The sequence below is a fragment of the Malaya genurostris genome, chromosome 2 (genome assembly GCF_030247185.1).
Source record: "Malaya genurostris strain Urasoe2022 chromosome 2, Malgen_1.1, whole genome shotgun sequence".
NCBI classification, from domain to species: Eukaryota; Metazoa; Arthropoda; class Insecta; order Diptera; family Culicidae; genus Malaya; species Malaya genurostris.
In genome coordinates, this window is record NC_080571.1 from 99,064,952 (window position 1) to 99,088,809 (window position 23,858).

Genomic DNA, 23,858 nt, shown 5'->3' on the forward strand with positions numbered 1-23,858 from the left:
TCACTGTTCCGCGTAAAAACATCATTACGCACAATCGTTTCGAATGCGCACAAATTTTGAACAAATACACTTTTCACTAAGAGTTTACGTCATTTTTACATATCAGTTTAGAAATTTATATATGGATTTATATATGGATATATGCGAAAAATGACTAATAAACTTGTTAATAAACTTGTTAATAAAACCAATTTCATTTGTGTTTTATTTGTGCTGTCCTTCAGTAATGATTGTGATAGATAAATAGAAACAAATTTTCTGATTTTAATAACAAAATTAGTTGTCAATGAGAATTTCATGTTGGATTGAAATATTGCTGGTTTGTGTCCAAGATATTCGCCAACTAAACACATTCTCTAAAAATAAGAGTTTTTTTTCAGCAAAGTAAATTCTCAATTTTAACTAATTTTATAGCTATTTTGGAAATTTTGTTGTTGAAATCAACTTGTTCAAAAACAGTAATACGAATTAGCGTAGAGCTAACTTCGGTCGTTCGGTACAGATATTTTCATAGAAAATATGTATTGCTTTGTATAAAAAGTCTAGATCTGCTCTATCTGTTTTCACTAATAAAATTAAATTTCTATAATAAAATGATGTTAAAAAATAAATCTTCATATCTTTGTAAGTCAACGAGGAAATTTTTGTTTATTAATTGAATGAAATTTAATATAAATGTTTGTCAGTGTTATCATCAAATATCTGCACAAAAGATTTCCATTTAACGTGTGATTTGTCCGTTGATCAATGAACTCTTAAAGAATCACTGCTATCAAATACTTAGAGATACTCAGAGAGAAAGCCTATTTTTTTACTTCTCACGTTTTATGAACCTGTACAAATCTTCATTAAATTTAGAAAATCTGTATAAAATCTAGACTCTGATTTAAATCAATATGCGAACGCAACAATTTATACAATTCAGATAAATCTGTATAAATTGCATCTCTGGTTCTGCATTTTGTTTTTAGTAGGGCAAATGTCTAAATAGTAACAATTCATTTTTTGTTTTTGTTTTACAGTTCACCTAATTAACTTTACAGTAAAATTTTAAATTAAAAACGAAAGGTAACGAAAACCGACCCAAATATCTTTAAACGTCGAAATTATTCCAAACTGGTTCTAAAAATATCGTGTGTTGTAGCTGGCAATAGACCCTTTTGAAGAAAATTTCTGACATTTTGAACCTGAGAGTGCAATGCAATGTTTTGATTGCTGTCGCCATTGCTAATTATTAGGATGAATAAAGGACCAACGATAGGATGAATAGAAATCCATTGAGGTGAAATTAAGAGCAGAGTAGTGAACATATCAGAAGTGCTTTTAGCGGATTTTTGAATACTAGTTTGATTTCCAACAAATGTGAATCAATTCCCAATGTGGAGCAACGTGAATTAAGCAGAAATATGAACTAATCATAGTGTTAATAGTGGCCAAATCTGGTTTTTGGGTTACATCCCTACAAATGAAATGAAAAAGGGAACCGTTGCTCTACTTTCCTTTTTGTTGTCGTCTAGCGTGGTGAATTCACACTGACGGTCACAGCTTTAGAGCACTTCTATTACTACAAACTTGAAAAAAGGCATCTAACTCCACTTTACCCTACACCAACAAGGGGACGATGGAGTAAAACTTACTGCCGAGGCAAAACGCACTCCTTGCCTTTCTCAGTAGTTATTATTTTTTTTCGAAGAAATTTTTATGTAACTGAGAGTCCAACACGAAAAGATACTACTAAAAAAATTGGTTTCTGAAAAAAAACAATAACAAATATAACAACGATTTTAATGATGTAACCAGCAAACTTTTATGATATTCCTTTGATTTTTACAATTCCTTTCGAATACAGATGATGTATTTGCAATTACATTGAATAATCGTCAAAGTTATCGCCTCCTCTTTATGGGGGCAGAATAACCCGAAGTGTGTGAGGTAAAATGCTTAGGAATTCGTCACAAAAATTATGTATGAAATGTCAATTTAATGAATAATAGTAAACAATCTTCCAGCTGGAAATTCCACGGAAAGACTTAATTTTTTAATTTAATTTAAAGGATGAGCGTTTTGAGGGTGCATTTTGCCCCATTGTTGTCGTGCGTATTGCCCTGTTGTTTTGATAAATGTTGATCCGTTGTTGAAGATCATTCGTGTCTTCGTGAAAATTGAAATGTATATTTTTCATGTTTTTCACGATCGGACGTTTTGCCTCATATATGTTGCGAAAGTAATATCCGAAAAATGAGACTAATAATCAATTTTCCAATGCATACAGCTAGTATTTGTTCAAAATTATGAGAAATCTTGATGACTAAAGGTAATCATGCATGGAACTTCAACGTTTTATTTTTTTCTAGTTAAGATATAATAACATTTCCTTAGGGGATGTATTTTATCCCATTCTCTCCTACTAAATCCGTACATCAATATCAGTATGGACCCGTGACTATAAAAAATGTTGAGTATATGTTTGATCGTGGAACAGGAATTGCGTCACATTAAAAAAGTTTCCTATAACTTTGTCGAAATCTTCCCTTCAAGGGGAAGGGGAAATTTATTTGCTGCATTCTACATTACTAGAAAACTTTTAAATATCTTTTGCTTCTTTGACAATACAATTAAGAAAAATGTGTAGAAATTTCATAAGATCATCATTATTCGTTTCTTATTCCGGTTCTGGTTCCAGAAAAACAGGGTTAAGCGTGTATGCAATTGCAACCCGTCAATTAGAGCGGAAATGTAAAAAAAAGGAAATAAAATTCTTCTAAATATGACTAGAAATTGTTTCAATTCCGGTACCGGAAGTCCCGGAAATAGTAATCAAAAACACGAAAACGAAGCTCTCTTCTTTTCCTCAGAGGTAGTGGAGTAGATTTTCACATACTTAAGCACAAATGGAAGGATGTATGGTATCATAGACTGTTATTGACGTTTGTTCGGATTCGAATTTCGGTTGTTTAAAATTTAAACCGTCATGTAGAGCTAAAAGAATCCCAATGAGCTTGGATCAAAACTATTTTTTAATTTGGATAGGTGTAAATTTTTGATTTAAATAAAAGTTTTTTGATGAATGAATATTTATGAAAAAAATGAGTTATACACCCAAACCTCCGTTTACGAACACTTTTTTTAGGTTACCTCTTTTTACGTAACTCTTTTTACAAACCAAATCCCAAATAATGAAATCTTTTTTTACGAACCAAATCCCAAATAACGTAAATTTTTTTACGAACCAACTTCGTAAAAAGAGGTTTTTGCATCCATTGAAAACAATTTCCGGCTCCATGGAAATTACTACAATATGGGTATTTTCGGAACGGGATTGATGAGTAGATGACGGAAAACGATGTTTGAAGTGGTTCTGAAATCCAAGATGGCGTCTTCCGGTTTAACGATATTCCCTAAAAACCTTTACAATGTGGGTATTTTCGGAACGGGATTGATGAGTAGATGACGGAAAACGATGTTTGAAGTGGTTCGGAAATCCAAGATGACGACTTCCGGTTTATCGATATTGCTTAAAAACCTTTACAATGTGAATATTTTTGAAACGGGATTGATGAGTAGATGACGGAAAACGATGTTTGAAGTGGTTCTGAAATCCAAGATGGCGTCTTCCGGTTTAACGATATTCCCTAAAAACCTTTACAATGTGGGTATTTTCGGAACGGGATTGATGAGTAGATGACGGAAAACGATGTTTGAAGTGGTAGGAAAATTCAATATGGCGACTTGTTTAAAAACCCGTACAATATGGGTATTTTCGGAACGGGATTGATGAGTATATACCGGGAAATTATGTTTGAAAGCGCTTCAAAAATCAAAATGGTGAGTTCAGTTGTATCGGTATTCCTTGACGATCATTACGATATGATTATATATCGTTTAAAAAAAAGTTATGCTTCTGTCAAAAGTGTTTCCTGCTAATCGTTATTGTTTGAATATTGTACTATATTTTCGAAACGACCATAGCAAGTAGACGTCTGAACAGCTATAATAATTTTATATTGTTAGTTATATTGAATGCCTTCAATATTTTACTGAACAACTGGAAGTCTAAATCAAATATTTGGAAGCAACCACAAACATTAAAATTTGGTTTCAAATCAATGACCGTGTTCTCCATTTTTTTATTTACATTTTATAATTTCAGTTTTTTTAGTGTACGTGATAAAGTCGAATAAAGTACTGTTACTCTCATCACGACACATTTGTTTTTATTTAAACTTGTCAAAATCTCATGTCAACTGACCCGTCGGAATATGATTTAAAATTTTGTAAGCCATTGAAAGAAAGGGATATTATGGCTCAAGTGGTAAGAATCAGTTAGACAACCACATGACACTGAATTTCTAACAATTCCAGAAATAAATAGCAGATAAATTGGCAGGATCGACTTTCTCCGAATCGGATGAAACAATGTACACCTCTTCAGTATGGCAATCTCTTCTTCCTGATAAAGGAACCTTTTCGACTCAATATTGATTTTTAGAATGTCGAAATTTAATACCGTAACTAACCACTTCAAACATCGTTTTCCGTCATCTACTCATCAATCCCGTTCCGAAAATATCCACATTGTAAAGGTTTTTAAGGAATATCGACAAACCGGAAGTCGCTATCTTGAATTTACAAACCATTTCAAACATCGTTTTCCGTCAACTACTCATCAATTCCGGTTCGAAAATACCCACATTGTAAGGATGTCTAAGGAATATCGATAAACCGGAAGTCGCCATCTTGGATTTTGAACCGATTCCAAACATCATTTTCTTGCACCCACTTATCATATCCGTTCCGAAAATGGCCATGTGATTGGGGGTTTCCACATTCATTACACAAAACTTTTTTTACGAAGTAAATTCCAAATAACGTAAACTTTTTTTACGAACTACCTCCATTCACGAACCCTCGTTTAGTTCGTAAATAGATGTTTCGGTGTATTAGAAAGGCATCGTTACACCACTAGATGGATTAAAACAGGTTTGCGTAATAGATCGGGTTTACAAGGCAAATCTTTTTGCCTTTGTCATACAGAAAGATTATGCAATTACTGTGAAAACCAACTTTTGAACCGAAGCGTCAGGCTTCATAAACCATTCGACTCAGTTCGTCGAGTACGCAAATTGTCTCTGTTTGTATGTAACGTTTTTTGCACTAACGGAGATGGCTGAACCGATTTTCACAAACTTCGATTCAAATGAAGGTAGTGTGGTTCCATACAAAATATCTGAATATTATTTTGATCCGACCTCCGGTCCCGGAATTAGGAAGTAAAATGGTAAAAATATGTCAAAATAAGTGCATAAACTTTTCTCGGAGATGGCTAAATCGATTTTCACAAACTTAAAATCAGATGAAAGTTTGTATATTCTATCTTCTTGAAATTTTTATTATTCCATTCGAAAGTCATTACCAGTAGATGGCCAAACAAACTAATTTTGGCTATCCTGATTCCCAGTGTCCGATTCCGTAGGCTCCGGAAATAGTTGTCAGATTTTTCCTCTCACTTTTTTCAGCGATGGTTGGACCGATTTCCACAAACGTAAGTTCAAATGAAAGGCAATGTGATCTCATTCCTGAATTTTGTTGAGATATGACTTCCAGTTCCGGAACAAAGGGGTAAAATGTGCACTAAAATGAAAATATGCGTACTAACTTTTCTCTGAGATATCCACAAGGTCACATGGCGATCGCCTAGATGACGATAAATCCGAGGACGAAGTAGTCCACGTTCTCATCGACGGAAAGTCTCCAATATTGTCAAAACATTTGAAATTTTGACACGAAACTTTGTGTAAACAGTAAACTGTAAAAAAAAATTCCAGCAAAAAAAACTTGTTCTGGCTGTAGAGGAAATCTTTCATTTGAAATTCGGGTTTGATCAGACTCGGTCCTGCCATCTCTGAGATCTCGACCTTTTTCATGCTGTACTTAAATACAGACAAATACACACATAAACGGACGTACCTACGGCCTACGTACCAGATGAGGCTTCTTCCGATTTCCATTTGTTTTCTAATCTTTCTTCGGCCGAAAATTATGAAAACAACAGCATTACAAAAATGATAAACTGGTTTTCTTCGAAGTATAATTATTTCGACCCCATAAATAACAAATGTTCATCCTAGCCAATAGTTTAATTATGCAAAATTTAATCTGCTTGAAGTTTGTGGCAACTTCCAACAACACACGACTCCTTATTCATATGAGTTGCGCTCTACTTAGCAAAATTATGCACTTGACATACGCCGAATACTGCCATATTCCCGGTTGGGGCTCTACCTTGTGGCATATGGATATAATCACTTCGTCACGCAACATAAATGCCTGCCTGGCAGTTCTGCGAACTCCGATCTCATGTGTAAAGCGGATTAGCAGTACTCCTCGAAGTTGTGATGCACGAAAACAAAACAAAAAATAAAACCGCCGAGCTCCCGTTCCTTTCGTGTGTGCCTTTTTACGGAGAATGACGAATGGCCTTCGGTGTTGCCTTGTCAGAGGAAGAATAAGGAAACGGTAATGGACTCCGGAGCCGAGCATAACGCTTATCGCGTGTAATTAGAATATTTCATAGATTAAACTGAACGGTGGACATATTTCTATGAAACGCGAAACTGCGATGGCTTGGGGAAAAACGCTGGCATGGAATTTTGCGGTTGCAGGCAGTGCAAGTCATGCTAGATTGCAGTAAAGTATGCGAATAATTCCCTAATGGTTTGAGTAGGAATTGCTACCTCGTAGAACTACTAGGTGGCGTTGAGTGAACAGTTAGTGAATTTTTTTCGAATGGGTTCTAAAATATTTTTGTTTTGTGTTTTTCCAAAATGCTATGTGAACTTTGCTCCTAACGAGAAAATGCGTTCCGTTTCTCACAACCAACAGTAAATAAATTCTGTGAACTTGCATGACATTAAATCATGAAACCTAAAACATTTTTCTCTTCTTATCTACTCCACAGGCTAGCAGCGTCTCAAACGCCGAAGCTTCCTGATAAGGACGGGAAGCAAATGGGTCCGAAGAAGGGAAAGAAGGGCAGTCCGAGGCATCGAACCGGTCCGCCACCGCCCGGACCGTCATCGCTTTTCATTTTCGCCGAGGATAATTTCGTTAGGAAGTAAAGTGAACCGAACGCGCGGGTGTCAATTGGGAAACCTTTTAACTTTTAAACTGTTTCATTCTTCTTCCCGTGCACACCTCCGACAGAGCCACCAAATTCATTATCGAATGGCCACCCTTCGAGTACGGCGTCCTTTTGACAATCATCGCGAACTGCGTGGTGCTGGCCCTGGAGGAGCATCTACCCCAGGGCGACAAGACGGTGCTGGCCCAGAAGCTGGAACTGACGGAAAGCTACTTTCTGTGTATTTTCACGGTCGAGGCTGCCCTCAAAATCGTCGCTCTCGGGCTGGTGCTGCACGCCGATTCTTATCTGCGTAACATCTGGAACATGATGGATTTTTTCGTGGTGTTCACGGGGTAAGGCCAATTAGTTTCTGATTAACGAGCCACTTTTGAGAAGCGTTTGATAAAATGTGAATATAGACGATTTCCGTAAGAGAGACATATTCTCAAATCGTTAGGTTTTCCCTAGAAGCAGTTAAAATGGATACAAAACTATGAAAAGGTTTAGCCTGGTATCATCGATAGGAAATTTGCATGAAACTTTTCAAATCTAGTTTTTCGTGTTGTTATGTTATTGTGCTGTTAAATATTTTCCGACAATCATTGCCGATGGCCCTTAGAATATTTCAAGTAATTGCAGCGTCCGAGAAATGAGATCAGAATGTAATCAATTTCAGAATTTGGTGCAGATATCCAAAGTTTGTTGAAACCCGTTCCATTGACTAAGAGATTAGCTTATGGTTAATATTACTGATTAGGAATTTTTCGCTACTTAACTATAGACTACCGTGTAGGAACTTAACATATTTTGCTCGGTGTCAGTGCGCCATCTTGTTACAAACGATTCCAAGCTACTCTACTTCTTAGATATTTTCGACCGATTAATTTCTTATAGGACTTCCATTGAAAGGTTCACTTTAGAAATATTGAGTTTCCAATATAAATTTTGCTTCACTGTGCTCAAATAAAAGTTAACGCTTCCAAGTAGTAAAGCACAAAAATGTTGTATTCGAACAAATGTAACAGACCAATCCACCAAAAATGATATATTATCACTCAAACGCTCGGGTTGGGATTTTCATCGATTTTTTTTCAAAAATTTGTAACTACTGAATAAACTGACCGATCCTGATGCATTTGGTGTTAGAAAATCCGGGTATTCTTTAATTTCATTATTATTATTATTATTATTTATTATTATTAAATTTATTCATCTGACAATAAAATGGTCTTAATGAATTGGTTTAGTCAAGTCATAAAATTGTAGATCGCTGTACTTTCTGCACGAATTTGTGTGATGGTTCATCAAATTCAAAAAGGTGTTCAACGGTGCCAAATGTCCTCAAGCATGATGTTATCGGTTCGTAATACCCGAACGTCGTTCGATGAAATCTCGGCTGAAATAAACTGGAAGAGCGCAGTGATCGTTGTGAAGCACGAAAATCGAGTTGAGACAAAATCTTCGGTGAGTCGATATCCCCGTTGATCAGTTTTGCCACGAAAGTAGTTTGCTGAATTTTCCTGCGTCGTTCCAATGAGTCGAGTCCGATCAGTCGACAGCGATCGTGGTATGGTGGAAGATCAAGCGGGTTCTGCCAGGGAAGGTTTCTTAGAGCAAGACGAACAAATCGTTTCTGAACGCGCTCAATCCGTAAGTTCCATGTAAGTTGATAAGGACTCCAAATTACGCTAGCATTTTCCAGTATTGGACGAACCAAAGAACAATATAACGCCTTCAAACAATACGGATCTTTGAAGTCCCGCCCGATCTTTGCAATAAAACCTAGTTGCCTGGTCGCTTTTGAAATTACAAATGAACGATGCAGATTGAAGGTAAGTTTGGCATCTAACAAAACACCAAGGTCATTAACATGGTCAACTCTCTGGAGCGTTTGTCCATCAATTGCATAGTCGAATCGAATTGGGTTCAGTATTCGGTGAAACGTTATGACCTGGCATTTTGAAATGCTGACAATCAACCAGTTTCTACGACACCAGGCGACAAATGTATCTAGAAGTTTTTGAAGCCGGATGCAGTCGTCAATAGAGCGAACTTCAAGATATAATTTCAAATCATCGGCATATACTAATCTGCAGCCAACTCCGAGCACCGAAACAGCATCGTTGAAGAACAGCAAAAACAAAAGTGGACCCATATTGCTGCCTTGAGGAACTCCTGATAAATTTGAGAACGAAGATGATACACAAGAGCCGAGCTTAATTCGCAGGACTCTACCACATAAGTAAGAGCGTAGCCAGTCAGTAAACTTTTGTGTGGCGCCCAGCCGCAACATCTTGCACAAGAGTATTCGGTGGTCAATTTCGGTCGAAAGCTGCTTTCAGATCAGTGTATACTGCATCAATTTGTACTTTATTCTCCAAACTCGAAAAACAACTGGAAGTGAAATCTAAGAGATTCGTGCTGACTGAACGATCTGGCATAAATCCATGCTGATCAGTAGAGATGTAATTTTTAGTACGAAAAAGTACCTCAGTGCTCACAATTATTTCGAACAGTTTAGATGCAGCTGATAAATTGGTTATGCCTCGATAATTTCTAACATTTGTACGATCACCGCTCTTGTATACAGGAAACATGAAAGACTGTTTCCAAGTCATCGGAAAAATACCTTGCTCAAATGATTTGTTAAATATAGTGCACAAAGGATCGGCTAAAGCAGAAGTGCAATGACTGTACACCGCTGCAGGTATGCCATCTGGTCCGGCAGAGAACGATCGTTTCAACTTCTTCGCTGCGGCAACAATCATATCGGAAGTAACCAAAAATGTGTCAATGTGCACTAAATTCTCAGGAACTTCCACCGCGGCGGTCTCCGCATCGATACCGGAGGCTGTTTTTTCTGCAAACACCGAAGCAAAGAACTTTGCAAACAGATCACATGACTCCAAGGATGACCTGGATTCAACACCATCGAGACAAACTTTTGAAGGAATTGATGATCATTTACGTTTCGAGTTTACAAAAGTCCAGAAATGTTTGGGATTCCGACGAAGATCAGTTTGAACCCGCATAACGTAGGATTTGTACAACCCCGCGTTTAATTTGCGATAGTTATCACTGGAACTTTTGAACATTCGTTTTATTTCAGAGCTCTTCCAGCGACGATGTTTGCGCTGCCAAGCATTTCGAATTCGTTTCAATTTACGAAGCAAAGCTGTGCTCCAAGGAGGACTTATTGGCCGTTTTACAAAAGGCAAATTTGAACTTAACCACTGAGTTATTTTGTTACAGAAAAAATATGCCATTTCATTTGCGTTGTCGATATCTTGCAAAGCACTCCAGTTAACGTTTTGCAAGAATTCAAGTAAAGCACCAAAATCAATTTTTCTATAATTTAATGGCCTTGATTCATTCGTGAAGTCCATGTTCCGGAAATTGTTTTCGCAGTCAGCAGCCAACGAGATAACTAAAGGCGGATGATGCGGGTCGACAGGTAGCAGTGGAGTAACGCTACAATCAACTATTAATTGATGCTCCGAAAAAAAAAAAAGACCAAACCAAATCGAGCAATCGCCCAAGATGATTTCTGCACTGGTTTGCTTGATGTAGATTTAAAAAATCCATACCGTCGATCAGCGCTGTACCAGCAGCGGATGGCAACAAAGAACAAGCGGGTTGTGTTTCTTCATGCCGTTGATTCCACACAATGCGGGGCTGGTTGAAATCACCACACACCAGAACAATATCATTCACAGAACCTTTACTGCACAGTTCCGAAACAGTTGAAATGTGCGCATCGATCACATCAACGTTTTGGCTTTTATCAGGGGGAATGTACACACCGCATAACAGTAACTTTCTACCCCGCACTGTAGCACTTGCACACACTTGTTCAAGACACTGACCATTCACCGTTTCAATGATAGAGCTGACGTGTTTTCGTGAAATGGCAATCAAAACTCCACCAAATGATGCTTTGTCACTATTAGCTGAGCTGCGGTCACAGCGAAAAACATTGAAGGAATTTCCAAACAACTGCTGAGAGTTTATTCGGCTATCCAGTCCGGTCTCGGTCAAAAAGATGACATCTAAGTTGCAGTCACTCGTCGTTAAAAAGATCTCGTCGATTTTTGTCCTCAACCCCCGAACATTCTGGTAGTACACCCAGATACCAACGTCATCTTGTTCGTCATTCTGCGACACGGGATAAAACAAATCAGCGCTTGATAATCTGGAAGCTAACGAATACTTGCCAAGATGAGTAGTTTGGAAGACCCCTCCACCACACCTACCCGCAGGACCAGGACGGCTGATGAACGCTGGCAGCGGTGGCACGACTGGGGAAGGGGGGTCAGGGGCTTCCACAATATCAACTACGGTGCGTCCCAGTATACTGCATTGCATCACTGCTGAACTATTCCTCCTTGCGTTGAAACAGGCGTTGGAGATGGATCCACAGCAGCTTGTTTCCAAAATTTTTGGGATGATTTCTCCTCGAATTGGCGAAAATAGATTCCTTGGGGCCAAGTTGAAGGTTCCAAGGCGATAGTTAGTAGTGCAGGATCGAGGCCAACTTTAAATGATACAAAGGTCTTGTTGCTAACATCGGTACCTTTGGCGACCAGTTTAACAACTACTGGATCCTCATTCATTTCAAGATTGGCTCGCACCATAGCAGCAATCTCATCATTGGTGACGTCTGGACGTATACGAGACAAATATAGCCAAAATTTGTCGGGTTGTTGTTCACAAACTGGAACACAAACAACGTTTTCTCCGATTTGCTTCGATCCAGATTTGCATTCGGAAGCTTTTTGTTCCAAGTCAGGCCCACGAGGTCTTTTGGCTGGACGGCGACCCTCGATGAATGGCCAGCGCATATTGAGCGGTGTGGGAGTCAGAGGAGCAGGTTTCGACAATGTTTTGATTTCGTTTTGTAAACCATTAATTGCTTCCGTCAACGACACCAAAGGTGAATTTTCGTCTGCCAATTTCGTAATGGAGCGGAGATGCGAATTTTCGAACAAATTGGCGCAATCATCACACATCCAAAATAAATTTTTACGATGAGATGAGAAATAGCCCAATAGAGCGCGGGAAACTCCAGAGCATGCCATATGAAACATGCGTCCACAGTAGCCTCTGCATACAACGGAATCGATGCCTGCAATAATCAGACTGCACTTTGCACAATTTTTCTCCGAACTCATTCTAAGTGCAGGAATACGCCTTTAACTATGCAGATGGTAAATCACAGCAGCAAACGGTTCGTCGATTGTTTATTGTCAAACTACAACGACGGCAGCAAGAAGAATAGCCACAGGCACGACACAGATGAACGTGAATTACGACTTGACTAGCACTTGGCGGTTAAGAATAACACCTCACTTCGATCCAGGCAGTATACAGTCATTCACTGATAAAAACTTTAGTGATTAACTAACGCGGAAACGGTTTGAAACGGCAAAAATACGGTATGTAAAAAAAACACATCATTCTGCCTTAATCGGTGTTGATATGGTCCAAAAACACCGGTGTTAATCAAGATCGCCTTGGGGTAAGTCGGTTCTGGAACAGTTATGGAACAATCTGAACAATCTTATAGTAAATGATAGAAGATCTTTATCGGAATTTTCCGGCAGATGCTTAAGCTCGACTCTTCTTCTGGTGGAAAGTGAAAGCTAAGTTACTAAAATATGTCTGCATGAACAAATGAGCCGTTTTATTTATCTTCACATGAATAAAATCACTCAAAATCTTTTGACGTAGGACTACGTTTTTGTTTTCTATATCGGCGTGTAAATTTAAAATACAGAAAAAAACGTACAAACAGTGCTCCGATTTTGAGCATATATATCTCAATCATTTCTGACTGATTTTCCACATCGTTACACAAACTGCATGGAAATATTTCTACCCATCGATTGGAGTAGATGCATCTAGATCTATAATTTCATATTTCACTTCAATTAGTGACGAAAATCATTGTCACCTTTAACAAATACGACAGTTTCATATATATATATATATATATATATATATATATATATATATATATATATATATATATATATATATATATATATATATATATATATATATATATTATATATATATATATATAAGTTCACGGATTTCATAAGATATCTGCGTTTCAATGAGTGCGTTCGCATTTAAGAAAATCACACATATAAAACCAGATTTTATGTGAAATAGACTCTGTGGGGTTCAATACTGCCTTATAGAATGATTTGTCATTGGCCTAAACATAGGCTTCAGTTTTTCCTTAGCGTGTTTTTTTCTGATCAGCAAAGGCTTGTCCACGATGCGGGCTAGGTTATTATGAATAAGGTGGGCGAAATTTTCATGTTATGCTTTCGGATGGCTTGCCCAGTCTGAATGCTGGTATGACTCCGAATAAAAGCAGTGGATTCATGTTTCGTCCACTGTTTCATATCAACGCAATCCTGGTTATTGCGACAGACTTTTGTCGATTGTGAGCGAACAAGATCGTAAAAGAACCTCCGGTTCATGTGCTAACCATCTCAGCACATCAAATCTCACGAGCTTTGATTTTGAGCTCATACATTACGATTATAAAAACATGCTTCATTTTTTCCGGTTGGCTGCTTCATTTGGCAACGTTCAAAATCACTTAAAGTCCAGGTCTCGTAGCCATAGAGAACAACCGGTCTAATGGGTGTTTTGTAGATGGTTAATTTCGTGCGGTGGCGTACTTATTTTTGGTAAAAGGGTTTTTTTTGAGTCCAAAGTACGCACGATTTCCTGCCAAAATACGTCTCTAAAATTCTCTGCTGGTGTCATTATCGGCGGTCACCAGTGAGCTCAAATACACGAACTCGCCAACCACCTCGATATCGTCTCCGTCAATCAGTATTCGTTGTGGGAGGCGTAGTGTTTCTTCTGTATGGCCTCTTCCTCTCATGTATTTTGTTTTTGACGCATTTATGATCAGTCCGATACGCCTGGCTACAGCTTTCAGTTTGATGTATGTTTCCATCATCTTCTCAAGGTTACGTGTCACAATATCAATATAGTCAGCGAAGCTAAAAAGTTGTACGGACTTTCGGAAGATCGCACTACTCGTATCGATCCTCGCTCTTTGAATCACATCTTCCAGGGCAATATTGAACAAGATACAAGAGAGTCCATCACCTTGCCGTAGCCCTTTCCGAGATTCGAAGGGACTCGAGAGCGTCCCAGATACTCGGACGAAGCACATCACTCTATTCATCGTTGCTTTGACCAATCGCGTCAGTTTATCCGGGAAACCGTATTCGTGCATGATCTGCGGGAAACCGTATTCGTGCATGATCTGGTTAGCACATGCACTGGAGGTAGCTGTTCTCGATCGATTGTGTCGTATGCCGCTTTGAAGTCAATGAATATGTGATGCGTGGGTACGTTGTATTAACGACACTTCTGGAGTACTTGTCTTATCGCGGATATGTGATCCGTAGAGGCGCGGGCTACAGTAAATCCCGTTTGGTACGGTCCTACGAATTCCTTAGCTATTGGTAATTGACGACGGCAAGGGATTTGAGAGAGTACCTTGTAGGCGGCGTTCAGCAATGTGATTGCGCAGTAATTGCAACAATCTAGCTTATCACCCTTTTTGTAGATGCGACATACCACTCCTTCCATCTATTCCTGCGGTAGAATCTCCTCCTCCCAAATCTTAGATATCATCCAGTGCCTCTCCTCCATGTTTGAGCAGCTCGCCTGGTAACTGGTCATTTCCCGTGGCTTTGTTGTTCCTCATCTTGCCGATCTCCTCAATTATCTCCGACAGATCACGTGCTGGGAGTCTGTCGTCGGCAGAACGTGCACCCAGATTGATTCCTGTGTCGTTCTCTGTATCTGTATTTATTTATTGACCTTTTGAAAAGTCAGAATCAGGAAATTTCGACCGAAGATGTAAAAGTTGTTGCTGACTTTGAGAATCCACGCTACAACAAATATAGTGCTATAATTGAGGTTGATAAGAATACATATTGCAGCTTGATGGCAGCCGGCAAGGTTTGCGTCGGCTGGTATAGGTGTTCGGTTTTCGAGTCGGTCAACGTATTGCGCTGTTTCAAGTGTGGTGAGTTTGGTCACAAGAGCACCGAATGTTTAAACAGTGAAGATTGTTCCAAATGTAATTCCGCACATAGAACATCTGATGGTTCTTCAACTGAATTCAAATGTGTTAATTGTCTGAGAATGAACAAAGAAAGAAAATTGAATTTAGACGTTCACCATCCAGCATTTAGTAAGCAGTGTCCTGTATATCTGAAATTGCTTGAAACGAAAAAGAACAACATTATGTCAATGGAATAGCAACTAATGGATGAGAGGCATTCAGCTATTTTGTATTTGAACATAGCCGGTTTGTCTTCTAATTATTTCGCAATGCGTCATCTTGTAGAGGTTAGTCATCCTTCATTAGTTTTGCTCTCAGAAACACATGTATTTGATTCTGACGCTTTCGATCAGTTCAGTGTTCTGGGTTACACTGTTGCTTTTTGTTTGTTTCATTCCAGGCACACGGGTTGAGTTGCAATTTACGCCAGAGAATCAATTAAATTCAGTATTCAATCAAACCAAAAAGCAAAGTCCTGGCATTACATTCCTTTTGTAGAATTTGGCCTTTCTGTTTCAACAGACTTCGCAGCCGATTCTTAGTGTACAGAATCATTGCATGGCTAGTACTATGGCTCCTACTGACACTAAGAATCCTTCCAGGTCGGGGCTCGAACATACGACAACTGGTTTGTAAGACCAGCGTCCTATGCATTGAACCACCAACTCCTTCAATCAAACGAAGGAGTTGGAAATAATTGGTTCTTGAGTATATCAGTTGAAAGAGGCATGCAGATGGGAAATTATGGAGTTGTTTACCACTCTCCAAGTTCAAGCGACCGCCAGTTTCTGGAAATTCTAGAAAACTGGTGGGAGAATTCCGTTTAATTGGTAAACTAAATATTATTACTGGAGATTTTAATATTGATTGGCTCCGTGATCAAGGTTCACATCAATCAAACAGTTAGCAGAATTCTTCAATTTGTAGTAAACTGTGAATGAATTTACAAGAATTTCGAGATACAGTAAAACATTGATAGATCACGTGTATTCCAATTTCGACGGTGTTTATTCAAATGTGGAATCCGATTGCAAGATTTCAGATCATGAAACAGTTGCAATTTCCGTAACGAGTAGCTCTAGAAATGAGGAAAATACGGTGAAAATCAAGTGTTGGAAAAACTATTCAAAGTAAACCCTATTTCGACTTGTATCAAGAAGCTTGGGTTGCACACAGTTGACTGGAAATTTGGATCACAGGGCATCTATTCTCATTGTAAAAGTGTACTAATGAATTAGTAACTGAAAAGTATGTTAGTTTGAACAGCTCGAGCAGTTGGTACTTAATAGACCTCTTACGGTTAAAACGGGAGAGGGATAAACAGTACAAGAGATTCTGTAGAACTAACAATGATAGTCACTGGAGTAGATATACACAAGCACGAAATATTTATTCACGGGCCCTGAAGAAGACTAGATGTGAATACATACAGAGGAAGATCGATCTAAATCAACAAAACAGCAGAGAGTTATGGAAAATTCTCAAACAGTTGATCAAGCCTACACATAGTGCATCGAAAACCAGCACTTTTAACAGTATAGAAGAGCACACAGAACAAATTATATCTGAAAAGTTCAACAGTTATTTCATAAATAGTGGTCAGCAGATCAATCAAAGTATTGAATTGGTAGGTGAACCTGTTGAAATAACACAGCCGATGAATAACTATTGTAGACTTGATGAATTTCAACCAATCACTTTTGAACAATTGAAAAATATTTGCTTTAATTTGGGAAAATCGACTGGTATTGACAATGTAAACTCAAAAGTGATACAGTATTGCTTTCATGTTATCGGACACGATCTACTGGATTTGGTAAATGAATCGTTGTACACGGGGCACGTGACAAAAAAGTGGAAAGAATCTCTGGTGGTTTCTATCCCCAAGGTTACTGGAACGGATAAAGCTGAGGAGTACCGTCCCATTAACATGTTGCACACACTGGAAAAAATTCAGGAACTTGTTGTTAAAGATCAGCTGATTAACTATTTGAACTCTAACAGTTTGCTAATACCGTAACAATCGGAATATCGCAAGGGTCACTCTTGTGAAACCGCTTTGAACCTAGTATTGGCAAAATGGAAGGAGAAAATCGAAGCCAAAGAGAGTATCTTTGCTGTGTTCTTGGATCTGAAGAGAGCCTTTGAAACAATTTCAAGACCTTTATTGTTGCAGACATTACGGCGTTTTGGCATCGGGGGAATGGCACATGAATGGTTTGAAAACTATTTATGTGGTAGATCTCAAAAGACTGTTTTTAACGATGTAGTGTCTAGTTCCCTCGGCAATTCACTTCGTGTGCCTCAGGGAAGTGTGTTAGGTCCTATTCTATTTATTATGTATATTAATGATATGACGCGAGTCTTACGTTTCTGTGATATAAATTTGTTTGCTGATTATACTGTTCTGTTCATTACGACTAAAGATTTCAATGAAGCCTTTGCACATTTAAACGAGGATCTAAGTTCGCTGGTTCGATGGGTAAAATTTAAGGAACTGAAACTAATCGTCGCGAAAACTAAATATATGGTTATTTCTTCTGTTACCACCGGTCATGACGCCAATGTGGAAATTGATGGTGAAACTATTGATCGCGTTAGAGAAATTAAGTATCTTGGAATCATAATTGATGAAAAGTTTACATTCAAATCTCATATCAATAACGTCATCAAGGAGATTGCCAAAAAGTATGGTATATTATGTCGTTTGAAAAATTACTTAACGACCCATAGTAAGATTCTTCTGTATAAAACAGTCATTTCACCACACATTGACTTTTACCCATCCATTCTGTTTCTTGCTAATAACACACAAATCTTGAGATTACAGCGACTGCAAATTAAAATCATGCGATTAATTCTAAAATGTAGTAGATATACCTCCTCAGATTTTCTACTGAACGCATTACAATGGCTTTCGGTGAAACAGAAAATTTACTACTTAACCATGGTATTTATTTTCAAGATATTGAATGACATGCTGCCTCGATATTTGTGTGATCGAATTAAAAGAGGAATTAATTTGCATAGGTACAATACTAGAAACGCATTTGATGCTAGAACACCAAGCTTTCTGTTAGCCAGATCGCAAAACTCATTATTGTACAAGGGATACTGGTAAAGATATCGGGTTCGATTCCTGATATGTTCAAGGATCTTCCCGGGTTGGAAATTTTCTTGATTAACCCTGGATAGTAGATCCGAAATATTTGAATGTTATTTTGTGGTCAGTCTTTCTTTTGAAGAAGAATCTATACCTGCTAGATTAATCAGATCGTTTTCTTTTGTTTACTGCTTAAGATAATAATTATCATTTAGATAACTCTTTCTGGTCACACCTTTGTAGGGGTATGAGGTGGGACCATCATCATCATCATCTTGTGCTTCGCCATTCATATGCTCGTCATAGTACTGCTTCTACCTGTCGATCACCTCACTTTCGTTCGTGAGAAGGTTACCACTGGAATCTCTGCACAATTCGGCCTGTGGCGTGTAGCCTCTACGTGATCGGTTCACCTTCTCATAGAACTTCCGTGTGTCATTTGTGCGGTACAGCTGTTCCATCGCTTCGCGATCTTGGTCTTCCTGGTGGTGCTTTTTCCTCCGGAAAACCGTGTTCTGTCTGTTCCGCACCTGTCTGTATCTTTCCTCGTTCGCTCTCGTGCGGTCTTCTCAAGATAGGTTTTCCCTATAATAAGCAATGTTTTATTCATAAATATAGAAAACATATATTGGCAGTGATTATGAAACCAGCTGGGTAGTCCTACGTCGACAGTTTGAACAACTCCACCGATTTATGTTGTATTAACACAACCTTAGATGCGAAATTTTGTTTTAAAACTTAGTACCGAAAACTCTTCCAACTTCGAATTTACGCGTTTTATGCAAAGTTGTATAGAAACAAAATATTATTAAAAAACGGTATGATCTCATGAGAAGACACGTTTCATGATTTTCATAATTTCTTTCCGACAATGGATTTTTGTCCGTGTATCTTTAAATTTATCGACCTACCCTCGTACAACGTTCAGTAATCAGATCACATTGACCCTAGTGGCACGTTCCCCTGGTTATTTGAAGATTTGTGAAAATCTTTATAGATATGCAAAATAAAAAGGTGAAAGCTCTGTTAAAGCAAAGAAAGATAACAGCTCAATGCAATTGAACTCGAAGTACAAATAAATATTTTGAGGCATGCTTTCGGCAAACTATTTAACAGCACTCTAGATACGTAAAGTTTTTTTTTGTTGATTTTGTTCCAACTAGCTCAGGGTAGCATAGCTGATCCGAATCAATGTTCAATCTATGTTTGTTAATCTCAGTTACGCAGCTCAGCCAATAAGTTTTTTTTTAATATTAATTTTCAACATTTGTAAATAGTGTAGTTGACACTAGATCAGCCGAAAGATAGCGATTACTAATTTGTTTAGCTGCTCTCAAAATGGAGCGTACGTTTCTCAATCCTCCAGCGATACCTGCTCAGTGCTCCTACCAATATGTTGAATACATTTTTATAGGCTCGTCACGTTGCTCCCTCTTCCGCTCGAAGTAGATCTCAGAACGTTAAGGTCGATTCGTGTGTTGCGACCGTTGAAATTAGTTTCTGGAGTTCCTAGTGAGTAGAATAGTGTAAATAGGGAGACGCGTAGCGTAACCCGTTAGCTATAGTTTCTAAGTTTTTTGTTTGTTTCTATTCATCCTTCTAGCAATTACATATTATTTCAGAGATGTAGATTTATTTTCTTCATTTTTATACTAGCTTTTAGAAATACTAGTGGCACTCATTTAGATGTTTTAGTTACACGATATTAAACATTAGATTAGTTTTCAATTTTAGTTGTAGTAATCGCATTTCAGTAATCTACAAATCGAACAATGCAAAATATTTTAATATCTGTTTTCTAACGACTCGTCTCTCCAAAGGTCTACAAGTTGTGTTGAAATCCATCATCAAAGCTATGGCGCCGTTGCTACAGATCGGACTCTTAGTCTTGTTCGCAATCGTTATATTCGCAATTATAGGATTAGAATTTTACTCGGGTGCTTTGCACAAAAGTTGTTATAGCTTAGAAAATGCCTGTAAGTAAATGCACCGTGTTGCGGATAACAACTGCGGAATTTTTTAACAACATCCACCGTCTCTCTCAATTGCAGTGGAAATTGTTGAAGAAGGTGACATGCCGACGCCTTGCTACGACGACGACGACACAATGAACGTCGATCTGCCAGCCGGAGTGCACCTGTGCAACCACAACGAGAGCGCGTGCATCGAGCAATGGGACGGTCCCAACTATGGCATCACGAACTTCGACAACATCGGCTTCGCCATGTTGACCGTGTTCCAGTGCATCACGATGGAAGGTTGGACGTCAACCATGTATTGGGTAGGATGCGTTGGAAAAACGATTTGCTGCGCACGTTTCTTATTCCCTTTTCATCTCTACTTTCGGCAGACGAATGATGCCCTAGGCTCAACCTTTAATTGGGTATATTTTGTGCCTTTGATTATTATTGGTTCATTTTTCATGCTCAACTTAGTTCTCGGTGTCCTCAGCGGGTAAGTGTTTTGAGCTCCGCAGTAAATTGAGATTTCCGAACAACTAACGCAAGTCCCATCTTTTTTCCAGTGAATTTGCTCGAGAGCGAGAAAAGGTCGAAAATCGACAGGAGTTTCTGAAGCTGCGCCGTCAGCAGCAGCTGGAAAAAGAGCTGAATGGGTTCGTCGAATGGATCTGCAAAGCCGAAGAAATCATTCTGGCAGAGGATCGCACAACCGATGAGGAACGGATGTACATAATGGAAGCCCGGAAGAAGGCGGCCGCAAAACGGAAAAAGCTGAAAAACCTAGGCAAATCGAAGTCTTCCGAGACGGATGACGAAGAAGCCACCACCGAGTCCGGAGACGAGGGTATCCTCAAGAAGGAGAAGAAACCAGCCAAGTCCGGTTTCTGGCAGGCCGAGAAGCGTTTCCGCTATTGCATTAGGCACACGGTGAAAACGCAATGGTTCTACTGGTTCGTGATAGTGCTGGTGTTTCTGAACACCATATGCGTGGCGGTGGAACACTACGGGCAGCCACCGTGGCTGTCGATGTTTTTATGTGAGTACTCTCTTGACGCCGTGGACACGACCCACTGTCATTGGATTCATAAAAAAAACCGCGAGCTAAGTGTTTCACTGTTCTCATTGTTCTCATTATTCAATAGTATTTTTTGCACCGAACACAGGCAGGTGATAGTTTCTTTGTCGGGTTTGCTGGCACATTGCGACGAGTGGTGCACTTCATGGTTTAACTTCTGTGACGTGCAGAACTTTCCGTTCGTTACCAAATGGTGTTGACGTGTGTTTTGAGTATTGGTAGAGTTTCCTGTTTCACAATAACATTTGGTAGTCAATACATATGTTCAACTTTCTTGCGACAATGCATCAATGTTCTGGCTGATAGCTGATACCGAATTTCACATTCTCATACTACGTGGAACGAGAAATCCCGTGCCTAACAAATAAAGTCGATTTTTTACCGTAAAAACTTTCTTATTCTTCAGTATAATATCCATCTAGAGCGATACACTTGATCCATAGGTCTTTCAAAATAGGCCACCATTTGTGCAATGACCTCAGAATTCGACGAAATTTTCTTTCCCTGTAGAAACCTTTTCAGGTTAGAAAATAGACAGTAGTTGCTGGGGGCCAGATCTGGGGATTACGGGGGATGGTGGAGCAATCCGTACCACCAATTATTCAATTTCACAATACAATGTTTTATCAGGACACGAGACTCGTCTTTTTCCATAGCTTGATAAAAACTAGAACTTGTCTGGCACGATCAGCTGTTTTTTATACTCTATTGGATTTGGTATTAGGCCTTCTAGAGGTTTGTTCTCAGAAAAAATATACACGGTTCGAAACTATTCACGTCTTTTCTGTGAGAGGACCGGGCGGAACTCTTCCTTCTATGTAGCACCAATAACAGCATTAAGCATTGATTCCCACAGCAAATGTAGTGCCTGACATATAGAAACGCAAAACGCACGATCATGCTACACGAAGAGACAATCTGGAAACATTGCATTTCGACAGTTGGTTCATGTTGTCGCAGGTCATTTTACTGAATAAGTTGTACCGCCGATTCATATATTAATCTTAAAATAGTAGGTATAAACCGGAAATTTCTGATCTCGTAAATCGCTTAAATAACGAATGATACCAATTTATCTAGATTTTATTTGCAAAAAATACTTGTCGTAAGCCAGCTAATCTTGGCGGCTTGGTGCATAAACCGTATTTGTTTGCTCTATCCTTACTCGTCGACGCCAGTCGAGCAATTCCAGGAATTCCAGAGTAATAATATTTCTCAAGCGCTGATTTAGATGAAATTTTGAAACTAAGACTGATTTTTAAAACCTGTTTTAATCCAACTAGTGATGTAATGATGCCTTTTGCATATTATTCCTTGTCTTTCACATGCTACAACAAGAATAACCGGGATATTCTCATGGTATCTGAAGATCTCCTAGTCGAATCTAAGATGATAAAAGTCAGTTGAGTCATGTTCGACAATAGTTACTGACATCTGATTGGATCTAAGCTCGTGAAATTGGATTTTCCATCTCCGAGAAAATCAAGTGACATTATTTTCACTCTTTTGGTGCATATTACCTCGTAATTTCGGAACCAGAAGTCAGATCCAAATGAAATCCAGGAAATTTGCAGGGGACCAAGAGAGCTTCAATTTGAATCTAAGCTTGTAAGAATCAGTTGAACCATCTCCGAGAAAATTTAGTGACATTATTTTCACTGTTTTGGTGCATATCGCCCAGTAATTCTGGAACCGAAAGTCGGATCCGAATGAAATTCATGAACTTTGTATTTAAAATTTAATGTTAATTCAAAATCCTTTCGAGCAAACATTTGGTAAACAAAATAGACGTCTTTAGAGACACAACAAAAATGTCACATATCATTGCTCAGCCAGAGAATTAAAGAGGGATGATTGGCAAAAGAAAGGCTCGATAAGTTTTGCGTGCGGAATTGGATCACAGGGGATAAACTAAAATTTTAACCACACCGGCCATGCACTGATCAAATACGTTCTTTTTGCTTTTCTCATATAGAAAGACTATCCAATCGCTGTGAAAACCGACTTTACAACCGAGTCCAGGAGGGCCGACTGGCATATACCATTCGACTCAGTTCGTCGAGATCACAAAATGTCTGTGTGTGTTTGTATGTATGTATGTGTGTATCAAATAATATCACTCTATTTTCACAGAGATGGCTGCACCGATTTTCACAAACTTAGATTCAAATGAAAGGCCTAAAGGTCCCATACAAAATTCCCGAGATTCATTTGGATCCAACTTTCGGTTCCGGAATTACAGGGTGATATGCACCAAAAAAAGGTGGATGGGTAATGTCAGAGACATAACTGGATGTCGTGAATACGAAAACAACTGACATGTTCCTTAATACTTCCAAATATCAATTAGTTGATCAATTGTATGAATTATGCAAGCATTCCCTATTTCACATTTTTCGCAAAAACAAAGAGGGCTTCACTTGATCTCGATTACTGTGAATTTCACACAGCGAAAATTGCACAAATCTAATCAAACAGTTTCAGATTTT

General features: G+C 38.6%; 1 protein-coding gene across 3 annotated transcripts in view; it reads left to right on the top strand.

The window, feature by feature from the left end:
• LOC131428336 (voltage-dependent calcium channel type A subunit alpha-1-like) overlaps positions 1-23,858 on the top strand; it is a 182,170-nt gene that overhangs the window by 121,159 nt on the left and 37,153 nt on the right. For 2 of the 3 annotated variants that reach the window (XM_058592229.1, XM_058592230.1), the window contains exons 2-8: positions 6,959-7,114; positions 7,204-7,476; positions 19,748-19,845; positions 20,154-20,309; positions 20,385-20,614; positions 20,684-20,787; positions 20,858-21,330. In XM_058592229.1, coding sequence (XP_058448212.1) covers positions 7,008-7,114; positions 7,204-7,476; positions 19,748-19,845; positions 20,154-20,309; positions 20,385-20,614; positions 20,684-20,787; positions 20,858-21,330 — 1,441 coding nt within the window. In that variant the 5' untranslated portion in view covers positions 6,959-7,007. Of the gene's footprint in view, positions 1-6,958; positions 7,115-7,203; positions 7,477-19,747; positions 19,846-20,153; positions 20,310-20,384; positions 20,615-20,683; positions 20,788-20,857; positions 21,331-23,858 lie in introns of those variants that run through there. The other variant, XM_058592232.1, reaches the window with a different exon arrangement.